General features: G+C 41.2%; 1 protein-coding gene across 1 annotated transcript in view; it reads right to left on the reverse strand.

Annotated features, from left to right (window-relative positions):
- Positions 1-11,935, reverse strand: part of LOC308099241 (myosin-10) — a 100,605-nt gene extending 88,670 nt beyond the window's left edge. Inside the window, exons 1-2 of the mRNA XM_080447920.1 lie at positions 11,809-11,935; positions 10,184-10,561 (exon numbers count right to left, since the gene is read on the reverse strand). Of these exons, the coding sequence (XP_080304046.1) occupies positions 10,184-10,528 (345 nt within the window). The 5' untranslated portion in view covers positions 10,529-10,561; positions 11,809-11,935. The remainder of the gene's footprint in view (positions 1-10,183; positions 10,562-11,808) is intronic.
- Between the last annotated feature and the right edge of the window lie 9,804 nt (positions 11,936-21,739).

Genomic DNA, 21,739 nt, shown 5'->3' on the forward strand with positions numbered 1-21,739 from the left:
TTACTTGAGTAAAAGTACAAAGGTATTGGTATCAAAATGTACTTAAAGTACCAAAAGAAAAAGTACAAAAATGTTTGAAAATAGCAGATCTACAAGATCTTGTAGATCTGCTATTTTCAAATAGCCTAGGTATAAAATAGGGCTAAAGTGGTTAATGTATGTTTTATAATGTAATAATTTATATCTGCAAAGTAACTAGTAACTAAAGTTTTCAAATAATTGTAGTGGAGTAAAAGTACAATATTTGCCTCTGAGATGTAGTGGAGTAGAAGTAAAAGTACTGAATTGGGAAAATACTCCAGTAAAGTAAAAATTCCTCAAAAGTGTACTTAAGTACAGTACTTGAGTAAATGTACTTAGTTACTTTACACCACTGTGGCAAGTTGTTTTTACATAAATGTACACATGACGTGTTTGGAATCATGTGTGCACAGAATAATGATGGAGGTTTTCAGTGTAACAGGTTAACTGATGGTTTTAGAGTTTAGACTAGTTTACTTCATAACCTTCCATTTTGTTCTAACTCTTTAATTTAACAACTCATTTTCACAATTTCCACATCTTGGCTAGCCTATATGGTGCAATGATTTGTCCACTGACTAACGTGGACAAAAAAACAACTCCATAAAACTTTTATGGATCAGAGTTCGGCACGCAGGGTACGATACTCGAGGCCTGAACGGCGGTCCCATAGGGCGACCCGTTCAAGGCAGAGTTCCAGTTCCTCCACGACCGATCAGGGTTCGGCACGCAGGAGACGCCGCTCGAGGCCTGAACGACGGTCCCATAGGGCGACCCGTTCAAGGCAGAGCTCATCAGCGACCGATCAGAGTTCGGCACGCAGGGTACGATACTCGAGGCCTGAACGGCGGTCCCATAGGGTGACCCGTTCAAGGCAGAGTTCAAGTTCCTCCACGACCGATCAGGGTTCGGCACGCAGGAGACGACGCTCGAGGCCTGAACGGCGGTCCCAGAGGGTGACGCAGACTCATCACACCCATAAAACTTTTATGGAGTTGTTTTTTTGTCCACGTTAGTCAGTGGACAAATCATTGCACCATATAGGCTAGCCAAGATGTGGAAATTGTGAAAATGAGTTGTTAAATTAAAGAGTTAGAACAAAATGGAAGGTTATGAAGTAAACTAGTCTAAACTCTAAAACCATCAGTTAACCTGTTACACTGAAAACCTCCATCATTATTCTGTGCACACATGATTCCAAACACGTCATGTGTACATTATGTAAAAACAACTTGCCAGGTTTCTCTTTACTGCCATCTTTGCACCCTGGAGCTAAAGTTCATAAAAACGACATCAGACATTCTCTGTCTCTCTAGACCTGCAGTCTATAAAGAATGACTGAGCCTCTGTTTTAAAAGGCTTTAATTGTTTCAAGAGCTCCCTGTTCTGTTACACCCATGGGCCAGCACAGGGCCAGTGAAAGGGCCAAAGAGGGTACAGCCACAATGCACAGATGTGATGTCAAAAAAAGCCACAGTCTCAACACTGCTCCTTTGACCTGCGTCTCTGTGGGTCCCTTCCTTCAAAACAAGTGAGTCCACAACTCTAACCCCTTTAATTAGGTTACCCTTCATCGTTAAAATACACCACTTAGCTTACTGCACACCGGCTCCATCATGAAAATCTGATACAGATATATGAATATTTGCACACCAAGTGCAATGCGATATATTGTCATTCTACAGTACTTGTTCTATCTCTGCTGCTGTTTCCTTTACTAATGCCATTGATGGCTGAATGTCCATTACCAAATGGAGTCACTAAGTTCAAGCAGCAGCAACAATGAGCTTTTGCACTTCATTTGTGATTAAATAAAAAATAAAATATTGAGTAAATCTTATTTTGTTGAAGGTAAGAGAATATGGCCTGCTTTGAATAAAACTGGTTATCTTATATTCAAATATAAATACCAGAAAACTATTTCATACATGACTGCCTGCTTCAGTAGATTGGTCTGTGAAGTATTTATGCATAGCGATGTTGACCATTATCCAATTTCATATCAAGCATGCAATTGTTTTTATTGTATCTGTGCGATGCTATCAATTAAATTAGCACACACACACACACACACACACACACACACACACACACACACACACACACACACACACACACACACACACACACACACACACACACACACACACACACACACACACACACACACACACACACACACACACGAGGAGAGGGTTAGGAAAACCCATAGTGTGACGGAAAGCATCACCAATTTTCTTCTGGGTATAAACTGTAATCTCTAATAGACCTGCCGAAGAAGATCTAAGTACTCTCGGGGGCCTATATATTTTTAAGATAGGGCTGGGCCCATACCATGTAGTGCTTTAAAAACAAGAAGCAAAAATGTTAAGTCGACTCTAAATGAAACAGGGAGCCAATGTAAAGTAGCCAAGACTGGGGTGATATGCTCACGTCTTCTGGTTCTTGTTAGCAGTCTAGCTGCAGAGTTCTGCATTAATTGCAGTCTCTGTAAGGATTTCTTGGGGAGACCAGTAAATAAGGTTACAATAGTCCAGCCGACTTGACATAAAAGCATCAGTAGAACATTTTCTCTATTGCTAATAGAAATCCAAATCCATGTCTGCTTTTGTTACCGAAAAATTTAAAAAAAACTTCAATTGTTTAAGTAACCGACTGTATAGGTATGCCAAGCTAAGATATCTAGTAAGGGAATGCAAAAGAAAACACATCAGATACTAAAATAACATTGACGGATGACATTGGTTGATTTATTGTGGAAATGCCTTGAGAGTCTAAAAGCCTGCATGCAGCTCCTTAGGGTTCATCCTGCAATACTGCAATCACTTAGATCATGAGAAATCTTGTGTGTAAATTTGAAATTTTGGCCAGAGGGTGGCGCTAGAGGAAAGGTCATGGGGTCACTCAAATAGGTACGGTTTATCCTCCATGGTGCATTAATGTACTCAGCAACTTTGATGGCAGTCCACCCATTAGATTTTGGGATATGTTGTGTGCTAGTGGCCTAATGGTGGTGCTGCAGGAAAGGCCATGGAAGGATACCAAAATCAATCTATTTCATATCACTATATGAGGAGCAAGGTGGACAGCAAATTCCATGTCAATCCTGACGGTAGTTTTCGAGATATGTTGTTTGGAGCCAAAGTGATGGACAGACCAAAAGACATCATCATCAATGTCAGTCAGTCTCCCAAGATCAAAGACTGCATAGTAGTAATAATGTCAAGACAGCAGTCAATTACGAAACCGGCACAGAGAGGGGCGCTGTGACATGAGTGACTCAGCAGCTGTAGGTCATCGATGGGGGGCCCCAAGCGAGCAGAGTGTACTGTAGCCATTATGTAACAGCTGAAGTAGGGGCCCTCCGTCAGCCCTCTGACAAAGGCTAGTGTAGTGAGCCAGTGCTGCCTGCCTACTAGACACATGGGAGAAATTGGAGGAGAGAGAGAGAGAGAGAGAGAGAGAGAGAGAGAGAGAGAGAGAGAGAGAGAGAGAGAGAGGGGGGGGGGGTATATCATAATAAAAGAGAGGGAGATAGACACAGGGGGAGAGATAACGGAGGGAAAAGAGAAGGTCCAAGACAGAAATGAGGTCTAGGCCAGAAATCAAGCTGACAGGGCCTCCTGAGGTACAATCCAAGTGAGAAGTGGAGGCGTAAAACTCTGACACCCGCTCAGAAATGCTGCCTGTAAAATACTCCCTACCTGAAGGCTGTGGAGCGATAGAGAGAGAGAGAGAGAGAGAGAGACAGAGAGAGAGAGAGACACTACTGTAACTCTAACCGCACTCTCCATTTTGGTGCAAATGAAAAATTGATTACCTCTTATCTGTAAGCTGGAGCTGCTATAAATACACTAGGTGCCCGTCCTGTTCTGTGACATCCAGTACTGTGGCAGGTGGTGAGGCTGCAGAGGGATGCCTGAGATCACTATAGGTGCAGGTAGAGGCTACAACTGAAAGTTTCCGTATGGTTCTTCTGTAATATAATAATGCTTGACTCCATAATCCTGTGCAAATAGACAGACCCAGAAAAGGTCTCATCTCGAATAGATCTGAAGTAGATCAGATAGTAGTGTATCAACATTAGGCTTACTTGATTATATTTTTTTCCTGTGAGTGGAGCATAAAGCAACAGCAATGACTGATCTGGTTGTATTTGACAGCTTTTAACTGGATATTAATTTCTTACAGGGTAACCTTTTTTTTCTCTCTTTGAAAGTCCCTGAGGACACTGAAACAGCCACTGTGGAAGTCCCAATAACACTCCATCATCAAGTGTGGGCATTCTAAAAGCCCTGCAAAGGTGGAGGGAAATTATTTACCACTGCATCCAGCCACCCAGGCAGCATTGTAGCTGACAGTTGGCAGGCTCAGGTTGAGCCTAATAGGCCTACTCAACAGGGCGAGCCAAACCGCTGTGCCTGGCCCAGTCCAGAAGGGCAGAAGGGGATATTTCCACTGTGAAACCAGATCCAAGGGAGGGGATGCCATGGCCTAGTAACAGCTGAGCAACGTACAGGCAACGGCAGACACAACAGCCGACCCCATCTGCCATCCCTGATCAGTCAGTCAGTGTGTGTGTGTTTAGGTTGCTCTCCACTACATTGGGAGGGAACGACACAGTCAGGGCAGAAGCAGGCTTGTGTTCGATTGAGAGACTAGACCTTGACCATTTCCTTGACAGTGCTCTAGTGATTTAACCACTTAAGCCCTATAAACTTTGTTGTATGATGAATAGCAAAACTAGCAGATCTACAAGCTCACAACGTGACAATGCAAGTCCAAAAGAGGGCGTTATTAATAACAAAACCAATCAACACTTTCAGACCAGGCCTTGAAACGTGACTGATACAGAGATGCCAAGCATTCAATGGCAAAGGGAGTTGTACGTTTATAAGCATGGTGGTACAAACCTGGTTCCGTTCTTTTATGGACTTACAATAACATGGTAATACTTAAACCAAAGTTAAATTGGGAGCATAACCAAACATCAGAGGCATTTAACTGCAGTCCAGAGCAAATGGCAGTAATCTATATTCAACAGGTTTCAGGAGAGTGCAGGGTGCAATGCATATCTGTGTTTGCCAAAACCACGGTCACTGTCAAAGCAAACAGAATTCAAAAAAGTCCAATGATAAAAACCATGGCAACAAGGCAAGTAAAATGTATTGTCCCCTGGAAGCAGAAAGGACTAATGTGTGAATTTATTCACACAAAAATAAAGTGAATTGAAGGACCTGAATGATAACTGAAAAGGAAATTATAAATGAAACGCAATGTCTCTTTGACAGGAAAGTAACGAGTCCCTCATTTGTTAGCTTTGTTTTTTAAGTTGTTTAACCTGTTATCCAAACAGGCTGACAGCAACTCTGCTCAAGCCAACACAAAATGAGACAGGACTAGTTTCATTTGATTGAATTCAATGTTCAATACTCCTAACGACCTATGAGGGAAGGTAAATGTAATTTCCAGGAGAAGAAGAAATGTGGAATAAATATGAAGGGGGTAAAAGAGAGAGAAAGAGATGATGAGTAAGTATATGTCATTATTGTCCAGAGTCCAGGAAAGAGGAGAAAGAAAGAAGGACAGTGGGGAAGAACAAGAGCTGTCGGCAAAAACAGGACAGACACACAGCAGCAGCAATGGGGCAGTGGGCGATGAGAGAAAGGCAGACGGACAGACGTTTTTTCGCCATACAAGAATGCTGAGGCTTTCTGACAGCTGAGGCTTATCTAACGATACAAAGGCCTGCTTGTAGCCGTGCTAGCATAGTGCAGCCTAGCATGTAGCACTGCAGTTATCTGGCGGTGACTCACTCGCTCCAAGAGATAGCAAGCGGCTACAATGAATGAGTTGGTACAACTGGCTGACATGACTTCACATAGATGGAGCCGTCAGATGGGCAAGGAGCCACAGACATAGCCACACATAGGCCAGAGGCTTAAATGGTCATTGAGAACCTAAAGCCTCATTTATACTTTGTCAAATAACAGATTTTTGGTGAGTCCAGAGATTCCATTGTGTGACAAAGTATAAGTTAGGCTTAAAGGTTAGAGTAGCAGACTCCCGCCGGGGACGCTATGGGCGTGTTCTCTCCTCCGCGTCATCAGTACCCATACCCTAGGTGGGGTTGGCGAAAGGGCCTTTCTGTGTGGAGTTTGCATGTTCTCCCTGTGTCCCCTAGGGTAGGTACTCTCACAAAAAACATGCAGTAATCCTGGTCTCTATACTGCCTCCCCCTGGTCAGCCGGGACGCCTGATGGAGGGGAAAGGAACTGTTTGGAATAACGTGTTCCTTCCACACGCTACGTCCTACTGGGGAAACTCCCCCCTGTCAGGTGATAAGAAGCGGTCTGCTAATTCGAAGCATGAGGTCAGTACGGGGCTCTCCCCAGGCTGGCAGAGGGAGAGTAGCACCCAGGATTACAAGCTGAGGCATTGGCACTGGGTGAAAAATAGGGGTTACAAAAATCGTGGGATAAAAAAATAAAAGAAAATGATGGCACTCCAACGCTCACTATTGCAAGACACTTGTAATATTTTCACAAATCTTTAGGGCTTGATATCAAGTTACTATTAATACAGAAGAAATTGATTCACTAAGATTCCATGGCTCTGTGACAAAGAGGAGGTGATTGTATTTGGCCTCCTTTTTCAATTGCATTACATCTATGAAAATTGCAGGATATATGATTTGTACACGTAGAACCTATCCAAAACCAGGTGTTTGCTCTAAACATTTTTCAGGCAGATTTTTACCCAAAATGTTACTAGTTTGGACCTGTATATTTCATGCAAGCATTACATGAAACAGAGCTCCAGGGAGTGCACAGTTTCACACCAATCTTTCCAACAGTGCTGGAGATTAGTTGTTCACAGACAGACAGAAAGACGGACGCACACACGGACGGACGGACGGGTCCGAAAACATAGTCTCGGCCACACCTTCGGCCTGGCAGAGACATTAAATAACTAACAGAAGCAGACCCTCTTATTATTGAATGTATAAATATCAGAGTATGTTGGAAACTTCAGATTTGAAACTTGTCTTATGAAGTTCGTAGCTTGTTGATTGCAAGTGAATGGGGAGATAAAATCCAAACACCGACTCTTTGTCACAGAGGCAAAGAATCTTGGTGAATCAATTTCTACAGTATATGCATTAATTAACCCCTAACTGCTCCCTGGGCACTGTATTAATAGTGCCCACTGCTCCTACTTAGAACGGGTAAATGCAGAGGACACACGCCATGTATGTATGTGCAAATATATATATATAGTGACGAATAATACCCCAACAACAACTAATACATTGGTAACTTGATATCATGCCCTAATATATTCAAAGTTGTAAATATAATCACTTTAACTCAATTTATCCAGCAGCAGGTGCTTCTGCGTTGGCCAATATGACTCTGCAGATCCTGGCTATAAAAGTTGTATGGTGCTGCAGGCCATTGGTTCTCAAAATGTGTTAATATAACATCAAAATCACCACTTTAAACCCTATATACAGTGGCTATTTGAAAATAGCCCATCTACAAGCTCACATTACGTCGCAAATACATATTCATTTGGGGGTCCTTCACATGAAGAAGTTTGAGAACCACTGCTGTAGACAGTGCTGAAAAAGAGCATGCTTGGTCAGCCAAATCCCTGAATAAATCAAGGTTATAAAAATAATTAGCACAGAGGCCACAGTGGGGATGAATACATCACTACCTCTGATAAACAGGCTGTATTTTATTCAAAGGTTTTTAGTCTATAGTGTACCTTAAGAGAGACACCCAGTGTCATGACATGACTTGGATGGGCTAAGCTGAACTGGTCAGATCCATGTAGGTGAGTGTGGATCATAGTGGATTTCTTCCTCTAGTGCTGGCAAAGCACCACAGACACATGTTTTCAATTTCTCTGTCCAGAAGGGGGAAAGTAATGAGCTCCAAATCCAATTTTGAAGCATCAAGGGGGGAAAAAAAGAAAAGGAAAAAAACATAACATAACGTGACACCACAATATGAGAGTGGAAAATTAGTAACTACGAGGCCAACATCCATGGTGCTAAGATGGTAAGCCTTTTATTTCCTAACCTTAAACTGTTTCTCAAATTGTTTCTCAGATTTACTTTTAGACTCCCTTTGACTGAAATGACCTAGGCCAAGAGAGGATACATCTTACAGCCAATGGTGATCTTCCATCATGTCTTTGTCTTAAAGGAGGATAAATCAAAAGTGACACAATTCCGCCAGCATCCCTGCACCACAGTCTCTCAGGTGATAACCGACCCACATTCTATTCCTGGAATGCATGTCTCTAAATGGGTCAAGATCACAAGTAGGACAAAGCTAAGGAGCCCCATCTGTAGTCAAATAGGATTATAACGCAGAGTCAACCATAGTCAACCATAAACCCAAGTCACGACTCACGATAAATCCAGACAGAAAGCATCAGAATTTCCAAACTACAGTACATTAAGAAAACTCAAGCTTTGTCTGGGATTTTAGACAAGGTGACAAAACGTTTCACTCTTTCTTAACAGCTTGGGTCCAACGTGTTCAGGTTTACACACAGAGGGACCCCCGTAGAGATGTGAAAGGCCTAGAGTTGGTTCACCCATCTCTGGGATCAAACAAGGCCTGCTGGCAGGAGGTGATTGGAGCAGGACAAACAAACTGGAGCCGGTAGTGTTTATGGAAGAGGCCTGAGCCTGGCTGAGGTGAGAGGGACGCCAGAGGCACTGGGCAGAGAGGACCCAGTGGAGATGAATGTCTGGTAATGGTTAGAAGACTGGAGTGATCTGTCACTCACTCAGTGTGTTGTGGAGTCACTCAGTGTTCATTCAGATATCACTACAGCCTTTTCCCTAACATGAGGGTCCCCACAGGTTAACCACAGGTCTCACATTTGATGTAAGAAGATCAAGATAAAACACACAGAAGACTCAAGATACAGTTAAAAACTAAAACGTTTTTTTTAATATTGTATCTATCTTGTCTGTATTTTGTCTTAGTGTAATGTTTTTGTCTTTCTTAGTATTTTGCTACTTTGCTACACTGTACCACTGTATTGAGAAGAAGAAGACCAATCTTACCATTTTTATGTGGATGATATCCAATTGTATCATTCTTTTAACACTGACAACCCTGCTGATTTTAATTTTAATGTATTACAGGAGTGTATGTCAGCCATTAAGGCCTGGATGTCAAACAACTTCCTCCAGCTAAACAAGGCTAAAACTGAGGTGCTTATTGTTGCCCCTGACAGCATTGTTCCTAAGGTGGTTGATTGTATTGGGTCCCTCAAAGCTAATGTGCGCTCTAATCTCAGAAACCTTGGCGTTCATTTTGATCAGTCCATGCACCTTGTCACACACATCAAATCAGTAACCCGTACATGTTTCTTCCACCTTAGGAACATTGCAAAACTTAGGTCAATTGTCTCATACCCGTTAGAGATGATCATCCATGCCTTTGTCTCCTCACGCTTGGACTATTGCAATACACTTTTCACCTGCCTCAGTAAAACAACCATGGACCGCCTCCAACTAATTCAAAATGCTGCTGCCAGATTGTTAACCAGGTCCAGCAAAAGGTGCCACATCACTCCAGTCCTGGCCTCTTTGCACTGGCTTCCTGTTAATACAATGTATGGGCACACATTATGTGCCCAGCAGGTCCTTAAGGTCTGCTGAACACGGTCTGTTAGAAGTTCCCCATACTAAACTAAAAACAAAAGGTGACAAAGCCTCCCAAACTTTGGAATGCTCATCCACAGGTCTTGAGAGCTGCAGCCTCTGTGGACATTTTTAAGGACAACCTTAAAACGCTACTATTTGAACAAGCGTTTGCAGATGTTACATGATTGTATTTCCATGCTTGTTGTGTGAATTGTACAGGCTTTTTTCTTCTTTAATACCTTGTTTTGTTTTTAATCTCACTGTATGTAAAGCAATTTGTGAGATCTCTCTGTGAGAAATGCTATATAAATAAAATGAACCTACTTACTTACTATACTGTATGTGTATATTATACAATATACGGATAAACCAATATAACCAGAGGATATTTTGGGTTCTTACTCCCATCCTGAGTGGATGTTTTTGCTATTATTGGTACCTTAAAAAACAGAGAGCCACCAAATGACTCCAAATCTAATTACTCACGTAGATGAGCCCAGAGTAGTACCGGTCCTTCAGGTTGTGGAGCACGGACGCCTCATTAAGGCATGTGAGCTCTGCCATGTCCTCCACCTTGCTGAACTTGGGAGGGTTCATCTTCTGGATGTCATCTTTGTTGACCACAGCCTTCTTCCCATTCTCCGCCAGCTCCACCGAGACCTCCTCTCCGCGCTCCTCCTTGATGCTGGCCGCTTCAAAGCCATGCCGCTCGGAGGGGATCCATACCAGCTTCTTGGCGGTCCAGTCAGCCTGCGAGGCTGGGTTGTAGACCACAGCCCGGTCCACAAACAGGTACCGCTCTGGGTCCTCCTGCCCACTCCGATGAGACATCTTTACTGGGGGTTACCAGAGCAACGATGCCGCCTGCATGGGGCAGATAGGACAAATATAGCGTAAGAGTTTATATGACTTATTAGTTATTGCTTTGCTTGAGTTAAATAATTTTTGACAAAATAACAAAGGTGCTTGTTTAAACAGTTTTAATGACAGTTATATGACTTGATCAAATGATCAAGTTATCAGTTAAATTAGTGGTTCTCAAACTTGTTCATGTCAATGGCCCCTCAAACATTGAATGTATATTTAGGTTAAAGTGTTATAAATTATTTTTGATGCTATATTAACTCATTTGGCTGGGGACCCCTTATGGAACCCCCTCAAGGACCCCTGAGGGTCCCCAGACCCCACTTTGAGAACCACTGAGTTAGATCATGTATTCCAAAATGGTAACATTAGTCTATGGGCTATTTCTCCCAAGAAGAAAATCGAAGACAGGATGAAAAACATTTGACTAATCTTATCATACACAAAACTACCAGTATTTAGAATAAGTACACATATTCTATAGTCTAGACTCTATGTAGAAGCCTATATTACCACCAAACAGAGTATGATTTGTATGGGTATGTGACATGTGTGCCATTGTTGAAAAGTAAAAGCAAAGAATTTCTGTTGATCAACCCTCAAAAAACAAATGATCCTGGACTAGAGTGATTGAATAAATGATCTCTAAACATTAATGCGCATAGTGCGTATACAACAACACTGAGAACCCCTGCGCACTAGCCAATACATAACGGACGTATCAACGGCTGTGAATGGCTCGAAATTCAAGACCCAGTCGCAACACTTCGGAGTGGGCTACTATTTGTACATATCCGCAAAGCAAAATGACATTGTCCAGGTCATATCTCTGAATTAAATGATGTATGTATATCTACTGAATATCATACTGAATCACATGACACTGCATTGGCGAGAACCCAAAACAAGCGCAATGAATGGGTTGGCTGGTTTAGCAGCCAGCGAACACTTCCAACACAAGACAAGACAAGACGAGACAAACTTGCTCCAAAAGTCGTGTTTGCGGTTGCGATATTGACTCAAATAAATGACCCGTAGTGATAAATATATGTACTAAAAATATTCTAATTCAACTCGTCATTAGAAACGTTAATTATAATAAGCCACATGAGTACCCAAAGTTTTCAAGTGACCTCCAGATCCATCCCTTCCCAGTGGTCAGTGGATTCATTCTAGCAGACTGTGGGTGAACATGCTGCTCATTCATTCATTCATTCATTCATTCATTCATTCATTCATCAACTCACCTGGTTTGCTCGGGGAAGAAACGATGGGCGAATCAATGGTCACGTCAAGTATTCCGATCGACCCCCCAAAGCAGGCTTTGTACAACTGGCTGCTGCTCCACAGTGTTAAATGCAGGCATGTATTGGGGCTTTGGTATGCACCAACGACACAGTCACAGCCCCTACATTGGGGCCCCTCCTAAACCGTGCAGACTTGGCTAGTGTTGCCAGGTTTTGAGAGAGAAACAAAGCAAGCAGGTCTATGAAAACAAGCCAAACACATGAGACCTTCAACCTATATCTATGCATCGGCTATTCAACGTAGATCGGCTATTTAAAAAAAATATATGGAAGAAAAATGTGAATTAAAAAACAACAACACTTTAACAACACAAATCTTGTATGGGGTGGTGTAAAATGTTTTCAGATGGGGGGGTTTCTTGGATAATAACATATTAGCCTACTTTGGGGGTGCTTGACATGAAAATATTTTAGAGCCACAGGTTTAAGCTTAAGCAACATTAGGAAGCTAGCCCAAAATACGCAATTACTTTAAAAACAAGCCCAAAAAAACACAACCACCAATATTTACAAGCGACTTTACAGGGGGAAAAAAGTCGCTTATAATAAGGGGACATGGCAACACTGCATTGGGCCCCCACCTAAACCGTACTTGACCACTGTTGCTCCCGCCTACGACAGTATGCATTGCAGACACAGGACATTGTTGATCAAATAAAAAAGATGCATTTATCAGATCGTATCGCTCTGTGATTATTGCACAAATGTAGGCTACAGCGTGAAAGCTGACATACGTTTTCAAATACTTACATCTGCAAATATTAAGAATTACCCAAACGCACCATGCAGGGACTTATGTGCCTGACTTATCTATTTAAAAAATATCTACGCATTGCAGACCAGACACGCACTAGATGCGACTGCGAGACAATTGCTGCGGTGACGGTCTCTCTCTTCCCCTCTCGTCTCGACACTATTGGATGGAATCCAATCAGACACTATTGGATGGAATGTGGGGGATCATGTGGGGACCCCAGGGGGGGGGGTCAAATGACAGTAAAGTGACATTTTAAGGACTTTTAAGACCTTTAAAAAAAGACCATTCCTGCATCAAAAGTAATCAAACTATACTATAAAAACTGGTCAAATATTGGCCAAATTGTCAATAGGAGGCAAAATTGTGAAAATAGCCGATCTACAATCTCACAATGCCTTGCAATCTACTATTTTAACAATATTCATCTGTGGAACAGTCAATCTAAATGTAATGCCTCAAATCCTACAATTCCAAGTGCTTGTCAGGGTGGGTCACCATTTCAAATATGATTATTTAGATGATTAATTCATAAGTAAACTAAATGCAATTCAATTAAAAGCAGAGGCACATAAATATGCTAACATTTCGAAGTATTCTCTAGCTAGCAGGTATTTCAGACTGCACTGTTGTAAACGCAAACATCTCCCTCTTGTGTCTGAAAGTGACATTGCATCATGCCATGCTTAGTGGCTCATCCAACAAAAAAACACTACACAAGCTTTGGTTTTATAGCGACCTTTTTATTATTACAAACGAATATATGTCAGTGGGGGCAGGTGGGTTGGTTGCATAAAGTCCCAGTGGCCTACCATGCGTTTTTAAGGCTAGCCTACTTTCACCATTTTTTTGCTCAGTTGCTTTTCACCACTTACTTGTAAACCACACCGTTATATTGTTGTTTTTATTAATAAAATAAAATAAAAACATATTGGACACATTACACACAGTATATACCATGGGATGTAACAGTGCTCCTTAATCTTTTGTGGTGCTCTGGTGCTACTACATTCTTTAAGTGGGAGCACCGGTGCTACCAAGTAAAGGTTAATTTCGAACCCTGACTGAGTGTGCTTGTTTTTGTTTCTGCTTTTAGTGTTATGCATGAACACACAAAGATTGCATTCATTTTAAGTGTTAAGTGAAAGAACTAGTGAATTTCTTTTGCGACTGAACTTAGTTCAAAATCTCATCTCATCTGAACTGAGATGGCTCTTGTGAAGTGTGAACTTGCACAACACTGCTACTTGAAGCTTAAAATCTCCCTTGGCCAAGAAACATTAGATGTTTGGTTTCCCATGCAAAAGGTGCAGGTTTGAATCAATGTGGTTACATTGGGGGCAAATAAAAAAATATACACTTTTCATCTGTATGTGATGTTAGATGTAATGTAAGTGAAAAAAAAAAGAACTGCTTGAACTGCAGAACTTGAACTGATTGGTTCATCCAGGCCTCCATCCTGTTGTTCTTACTGCTTTTTCTTTTGCATTTGCAGTCTTTCTCTCAGCCAGCCGTGGATGATCGTCCAGGTGAAATGATGAAAATCAGTTTGGCAGTTATTAGGCTGAACACACCTTTCACGTTTCTGATACGTTTTGAAACGTTGAAAATGACCTGAAACTATTTCTGTTACTTAAGACAATACTGTGCACATAGGTAATGAAACAGTGGTGGCGGTTGTTGTTCTTCACTTACCAAACCGCAAATCATACGTCTCTCAGCAAAATACCATTTCAACCACTTAAACCAAATACGTCTCATTGACAGGGATAAGGACTCTCACCTTATGTAGGGAAAGATTAAGGCGAACCTTTCTCCTAAGACGTTATCAGACATATTCTTTTGCTCAGGCAGCGTATCGATCTGAAACCACCGGGCGTCCTCATCAAACATCAACAAAAGATCATGATGATGATGGGGAACCACTCAAGGTTCTACAAGAGGAAAAACACCAACACAATGAATGATGGGTATGTACCACGATCTCATATTTATGGAACCGTAATACGGTGTTGTTAACGTCGAAACGTCCCGCTCTGTCATGTACGATGAAGAGGCAGCATTTTCGACCCTCCAAGTTGAATTCCTTGTCGCAGTGTATATCCGGATCGATAAGACCGTGGATGTCCATCCCAGTCTCCTCCCCAACCTGTTAAGTGCATGGTCAAAGTCACAGAGAAATGGTTGTTGTCGGGCAGCAATGGGGTACCACTTTGCTTCCTACAAGAGAAAAACATCAACACAATGAATGTTGAGAACCACTCAATGTTCTACAAGAGGATGATGATGAATGATGGGAAGACGTGGGTATGTACCTCGATCTCAGTTGAAGGGCACGTGAATACGTATCCGGATAAAGGGTTGTACTTTCCATATGTGTCATATGCGAGGTACAAGGAACATTTTCGGTCACCAGGATTCTCTGGTCGGGTTATGATCTTTTGCGGGAAGTTCGCATTTGCTTGCACCCCCACAAGCAAAGATGTCCATGTGTCTCTTCATTAACCTGGCATAAAAGTCACAGAGAAACTTTTTGTGTTTTTTTGTAAACTAATGTCCTACTTAATCATACTACAGCGTCACACAAAAACAGTTTTGAGCTTGTAGATCTGCTACTTTTGAATTTGAATCTTGAAAAGTAACTGTTTTGGACATATGAGGTTTTGCCCCGATAGACAGACGAAATGGAATTCAGTTGAGTTATACACACATGTGTGTAACCTCTTTAACCATTATTTTATACTTTGGCTATTCAAGATATACAAGGCTCATAGTGCATCACTTTGCATCAACTAAATAAGACTCGTGCACATCTTGTTGGACCCCGAGGAAGCAGAAGCGAAACGCGGTGTGCAAACAAATAAAAAAGCAAAATCAGTCCTGAGGAGTGTGCGGTCCCTCCTTTTGAAGGTTTTCTTTGTTTAGCTTTATTTATATATATATATATATATATATATATATATATATATATATATATATGGGGTCCATGAAAAAAGAATATTGAGATGGGGATCCGCGGCCAAATACATATAATTTTGGGGGTCCTTGACATGAAAAAGTCTGATATAGCAACATACGTTTTTCAGAAAACTGTTAGGATTTAGAAGACATATGTAGAATCGGCCTCAGATCTTACTGGGTTAATAGAGGAGTGTTTACAGTTTAGGCATTTAGCAGACGCTCTTAATACAGAGCGATTTACAGTAAGCATGGACACAAGATAATACATCATATTACATCAGATGCATAGACATAGTAATCTAATAATAAAGTAATACATAAGTAAACCAACAATCTAATAATAACTGATACATATGTAAACCAATAACCTATCATCAGCCTACATTTGAAACTATACACACTATAGGATGCCAGGTCAACAATGATCTGGCATCTGTCTACATAACATGCTATCTAAGTTACATTTTAGCCTTTGCATTATCCTGCAAGGTCGTCAAGGCTAGGGAAAGTACTACGGGCTGAAGGTGGAGTCTGAAGAGGTGAGTCTTCAGATTAAGGCAGAAGATTGGGAGAGTCTGCAGTTCTAATTGCTATGGGGAGTTCCATAGTTTGGGAGCCAGAAGGGAGAAGAGTCTAGGACGTGTGGAGCGTTGTCCCGGATGTTTTAGCAAAGGTTCTGACAGCTTCCCTGTGTTAGCTGATCTGAGAGAGCGGGAGGGGTTGTAGGGTTGGATCAGGCTTTGAAGATACGGAGGTGCCATACCATTGGTTGCTTTGTAGGCCAACATCAGTGTTTTGTACTCTGTGCGGGCAGTAACTGGGAGCCAATGGAGGGAGCGGAGAAGGGGGGTGACATGTGAAAATGTTGGCTGGTTGAAGACCAAGCGTGTCTGCATGCAGCTGCATTCTGTTTGACTCACCTCTCGCATGCCGCATTTCTCAGGTGTCTCATTAATCTCCTTCTTTCCCTTAGGGAATGACCACCCGTTCCTCTTGTTCTTCACCAGCACACACTAAAATAGAGTGAATGGAGTGACATCATAGTTAGTAGGAGTGACAATTAGATTACTATTTTTATGCATCTGATGTATTATGTGTATTATGATGTATTATGATGTATTATCTTGTGTCCTGGCTTACTGTAAATCGCTCTGGATTAAGAGCGTCTGCTAAATGCCTAAACTGTAAACTGTAAACATGTTTTGTTTAGGTTTCCATTATAACTAGAACAAACTAAATTGGCCATTTGGGTGGAAATGGTTCATTAGGTTCCATTTGTACACTCTCAAGAGTTACAGACCCGTACAGGTCATAACTATCAATCATTTAGCTGAGAACCCCTGGGGGTCCCATTGACACCACATTGAGAGCTGACCCGCAGGGGGGTTTCCATGTTCCCTGAAACCTTTATTCTGAAGGGCTTCCTGCCCAAAGCCAGGTCTCAGAGACATTTAATTTGATGGTTTCCTGCCCAAACTTGAGTCACAGAGAATTGGCTCTGATTAGAAGGAATAACATTCACCTGTGGGGCTGACAACATTAGGAAATAAAGCAGCCGTGTTGGTTGTACAGAAGCAGATACTGCCTCACGATGGGACAAGCCTGAAAGCAGAAGGAAAATGTGTTTGACATCACATGGGAAGTCTTAAGGAAGGACGGACGAACGGCCAAAACCTTGGAACAAACTGAGCAACGCACATGCCACTTAGCACCTAGCTGGAAGGGGAAAAAGGTGATCATTTTATTGTTTGTCATCTTGTACTGTCACTGTTGAGGGATATTTGTTTTATTGTTATCGGTGATCTTATTGTTGGATGTTAATGTATTCTAATAAGGTGATTTATGTATTATTGTTGATCTAATAATATAATGTATGGGTTTAATGTGAAATGTTATGGTGCAATTTGGTTTATGGAATTATTGTGTATTAATGTGATCATTGATTATGCATTCTATTTGCTTATTTTCTCAGTTTCTACGTTGAGTACGGTACCGAAATACAATTATGAAACTCATCAGTCAAGTCTCCAAACCTTACTGTCCAGCTGGGTCCGCTACAGAGAGCCAGTGCTGTAAATAATGCAATTACTCACTTGCTCCAGTTTTTGATCCAGGATCATGGCGCCGAAGGTTGGGAGTTTAATGTGAATTTTCTTCCACTCCCAGTTGCGAGGCAAAGCAAGGCAAGGCAAAGCAAGGCAAGGCAAAGCAAGGCAAGGCAAGGCAAAGCAAAGCAAAGCAAAGACGTCCACATTGTATCTTGTATTAGTATTTATAAGTTGAAGCACATCTGTTATCATGAACAGACGTGTGCCAAGAAGGAGTATATTGCTGTCAAGGAGAACACAAGTAGCAATACTGGACAACAAGGACAATGGAAGAGGGCAGATCACAACCAGTGGTGAACAACTGCCTTTGATGGAGTTACTTTTCAATTTTTTTCATCATAGTTCTAGTCAACGAAATTAACACTGGTGACAACCCTCCTCACTCACTCACTCACTCTCTCATTCATATGGAAGGATATCAGCTTTTCCGAAGTCAACTAGCTCATCACACTCAGGAAGTGTCCTCCTCAGTGGCCTCATTTTGTCAATGTAATACCAGTGGGCTTCCTGGATCTTGTCACCGAGGTGATAGAAGTTGAACTCCTCTCCAGCAGGAACCCTCTTGTCCAAGGGTTTCTCATCCATGCGCCTGCATTACATCCAGTATTTTATCAATACTGAATATTTTTAAATGAAATATTTTCTAACTTTTTTTGAGTGGTGCTAGCCACGCCAAGGACTGACTTTGTGTGTGGGTCTGTCCGATTATTGAGCACGCGGCCCCAACAGCTGCGGCTGATTGCAACACAAAGATGCAACCAGTTACACTAATTATACACAAACAGGAGTGCAACACACACACACACACACACACACACACACACACACACTTTTGAGTAAAAACAGTTAAATATGAGTAGAAATATTGTAAAGTTCCTAAACTGAGTAAAAATACTTAAAATGAGTAAAAATACTTAATATGTTAAAATGAGTAAAAACACGTAAAAGTTAATAAAACATTTTTAAGTACTTAAAAGAGGTGGTGCCATGGTTTTGCAATTTTTTCTGTTTTTCATGTGTCTGAGGTTGATAGAACTTCATTAAGCCCCCCTGGTGGTGTTTTTATGGTGTTTTATGTCTTCTCTGACTATTTTGAGTTTCTTCCTGGAGGCTGAAACCCTGACGGTCAAACGTGCCAATAGAAAAACAGCCATTTAATGACACAGTAAAAATGGGAATCACTGAAAATCACGGCACCCCCCGTGATTTTCAGTGATTTCCACCCCCCCCCCCCCCCCCCCCCTAAACCATAATAATCGGGTATTATGGTTATACTAGGAGGAAGATTTTTTTTCAAAAAAGTGTACAGAAAGTGTTAAAATTGTGTTTTTATGTGGGTACACCTCCAGTTCATTAAGTATACCTGGTTCTCACCTTAGCATCTCCTCCACCACCTTAGCACCACCCACCTGTCCTAGTCCCTCCTCCTCCTCATGCCCACACCTGTTGTGTTAGGATAATGAGGGGGAGGGTATATATATATTTTTGTCTATCTAACCGTTTCTGTCATTCTTTGAGGAGGTGTTTTCTACTGTTGCAATATAGCCATTTGCCAATTGCCATTATACAACAGGTAGTTCCGACCAAGCAATCTGATTGGTTGAAATAGCTTTCTAGCCGTGATTCAAACCAGCATCATATCACGGGCCTAATCACATTAAATAAATCACTCCGCACTGCAGTCCGCACCTGATTAGACCATATATGACACAGCTGTGCTGTGAAGTCACGCTGTGACTATGAATACATTTGGATGTGTTTTGTTGGTAACTGTTGTATAATCGCAATATTACACTCGAGGGTGTGCTTTACCTTACATTATTGTCACTTCTGTTCATCACAGGCGTGACAATAATGACGGTAAAGCACACCCTCTCGTGTAATATTGCTTAATTCTTTCCCCCCTTCCCATTCTCTCTTCCTCCCAGTTATAGCTGATTTATTTGTTTTACACATTTTTTACTTTGCATTTGATTACATTACATTTCACTACAAAAAATCTGTTTCATTCTTCCTTTATTTTGCATTTATTTGTTAATTATTCTCTTTTCTTTTCTCTTGACTAATTTTGTGATTTTAATACCGCTTTTCATGCCAATGTATTGTACTAAAATGTCCTTGCATTTTCGGTCAATTAGTAATTGGATTGGATAGTATGTGTATTTGTTTCATTGGGTATTGAGTACTAGTGTCTGTGGTGTCTTATTGTAGTTTGTTATGTGTACCTTTTTCTTGAAAAAAATCAATGAAAATATTTGAATAATAATAGATGTGTCTATCTAAGATGTGTTTCTGTGAATTTTCCTTGTGTGAATATCATAACATTAATTATGATAATACTCTGATATTATAAAGTTCCTAGAGGCCTGAATTGGCGACATTTGATTTGCACGACAATCACTCACTTCATGTTTTTTACAGTATCAAACCCATAAAATCTAAAAATTAAACTCCAAAGAACAAAACTACAACTTTGTGTTCATTGACCTTGGCATTGGCCTGGAGTTAATGAAGACAACATTAAATTGGCTATGAAAGGCTGTGTAAAGGATGGTTATCTGGTACAACGACGATCGCACACCCTAATATGTGATCATTAATGCACATTATTTCAAACCATATTTAATGACAAATGAGGTCATAATCTTTACCATAATAAAAAAAATACATTTTTGTTCAGTTCAATCTTGATACACCGTTGTCAAATGACAATCCTCTCTACTACAACCTTCGCCCCGAAACCGAGAACAAAATTCATGTTCTGGTTTTTGTCATTCCTGCGGATAAACTGACCATTTTATCCAAGAAGTCACAGACAAGGTAACCTGACTCTGCCAGATGGAAGAACAGCAGCACTCCTATTTGAAGAGTCTTTGAGATGCACGGTCCAGAGAAACATTTCTAATCGATAAAAATAGTTCAAACAGGCTTAATCAATTGTTGCTCTGTAAACTAACTAGAGTATAAAATACTACTCAAAGTGACTGGTTGTCCGAGTCTAGGACCCGCCGCAGTGGTGACCGGTCAGAACTTAACCTAGATGTTGAACCCTGATGATTAAGAAGAGTGGATCGGAGGATCCCTGTATAATGCAGAGATATCTGGGTTGTAAGGCCAACTATCCTGACTCGTACGGAAGGCGCTGGAGTATCTCCGGGTGAGAGCTGGTCAAGAGACTTGAAGGTTGGATGTGAATATAGTATCGAGAAGTCGTGTCACAGAGATAACCGAGGAGTGGAGAAAATACTGCTTGCATCTGAACTCAGTGTGATGGCCACCCTTTAACAGATACAGTAGTGCTTGGCTGGATGCTCGTAGCTATATCCATATATGGAGTTTTACATTGGCATGTCAGCTCTAGATATCTCTGCCGGCTCCATATATGGAGCTCTATAGACCAACCTGGAGTTTGTGACGTCAGACTTGGATAGTTTGGGTTTGGAAAGAAGCAACCAGGTCTATGAAAACAAGGCCACATGAGACCTTCACATATTTGAAAATAGCCAATCTACAAGCTCACAATGCGTCATGAGCTTGTAGATCTGCTATTTTGCCCCCCAAAATTTGAAAAAACATTTGTGAAAAATGTTGATTTAAAAAATAACATTTTAACAACACCAATATTGTATGGTATAAAATGTTTTCAGATGGGGGGGGGGGTTATGGATAATTACATAAGGACTTTGAGGGTCCTTGACATGAAAATATTTTAGAGCCACTGGTTTAAACAAAATTAGGAAGCAAGCCCAAAAGGAGCAACTACACTTTAGAAACAAGCTTAAAAAAAACACAACCCTGTAACTGTGCTGTTTTAATTTTTTTGCCTAATAAATATTCAATCAATCAAAAACCCACGCCTACCAATATTACAAGCCCAAAGTCGCTTATAATAAGCGAACATGGCAACACTGCATTGGGCCTCTCCTAAACCGTGCAGACTTGACCACTGTTGCTCCCGCCTACGACAGGGCATGCAGACATAGGACATTGATAAAATAAAATAAAAAAGATCGTATCGGTCTGTGATTATGGCACAAATGTAGGCTAC

The sequence above is a fragment of the Gymnoscopelus braueri genome (genome assembly GCF_963280865.1).
Source record: "Gymnoscopelus braueri genome assembly, chromosome: 13".
In the NCBI taxonomy this organism is placed as follows: Eukaryota; Metazoa; Chordata; class Actinopteri; order Myctophiformes; family Myctophidae; genus Gymnoscopelus; species Gymnoscopelus braueri.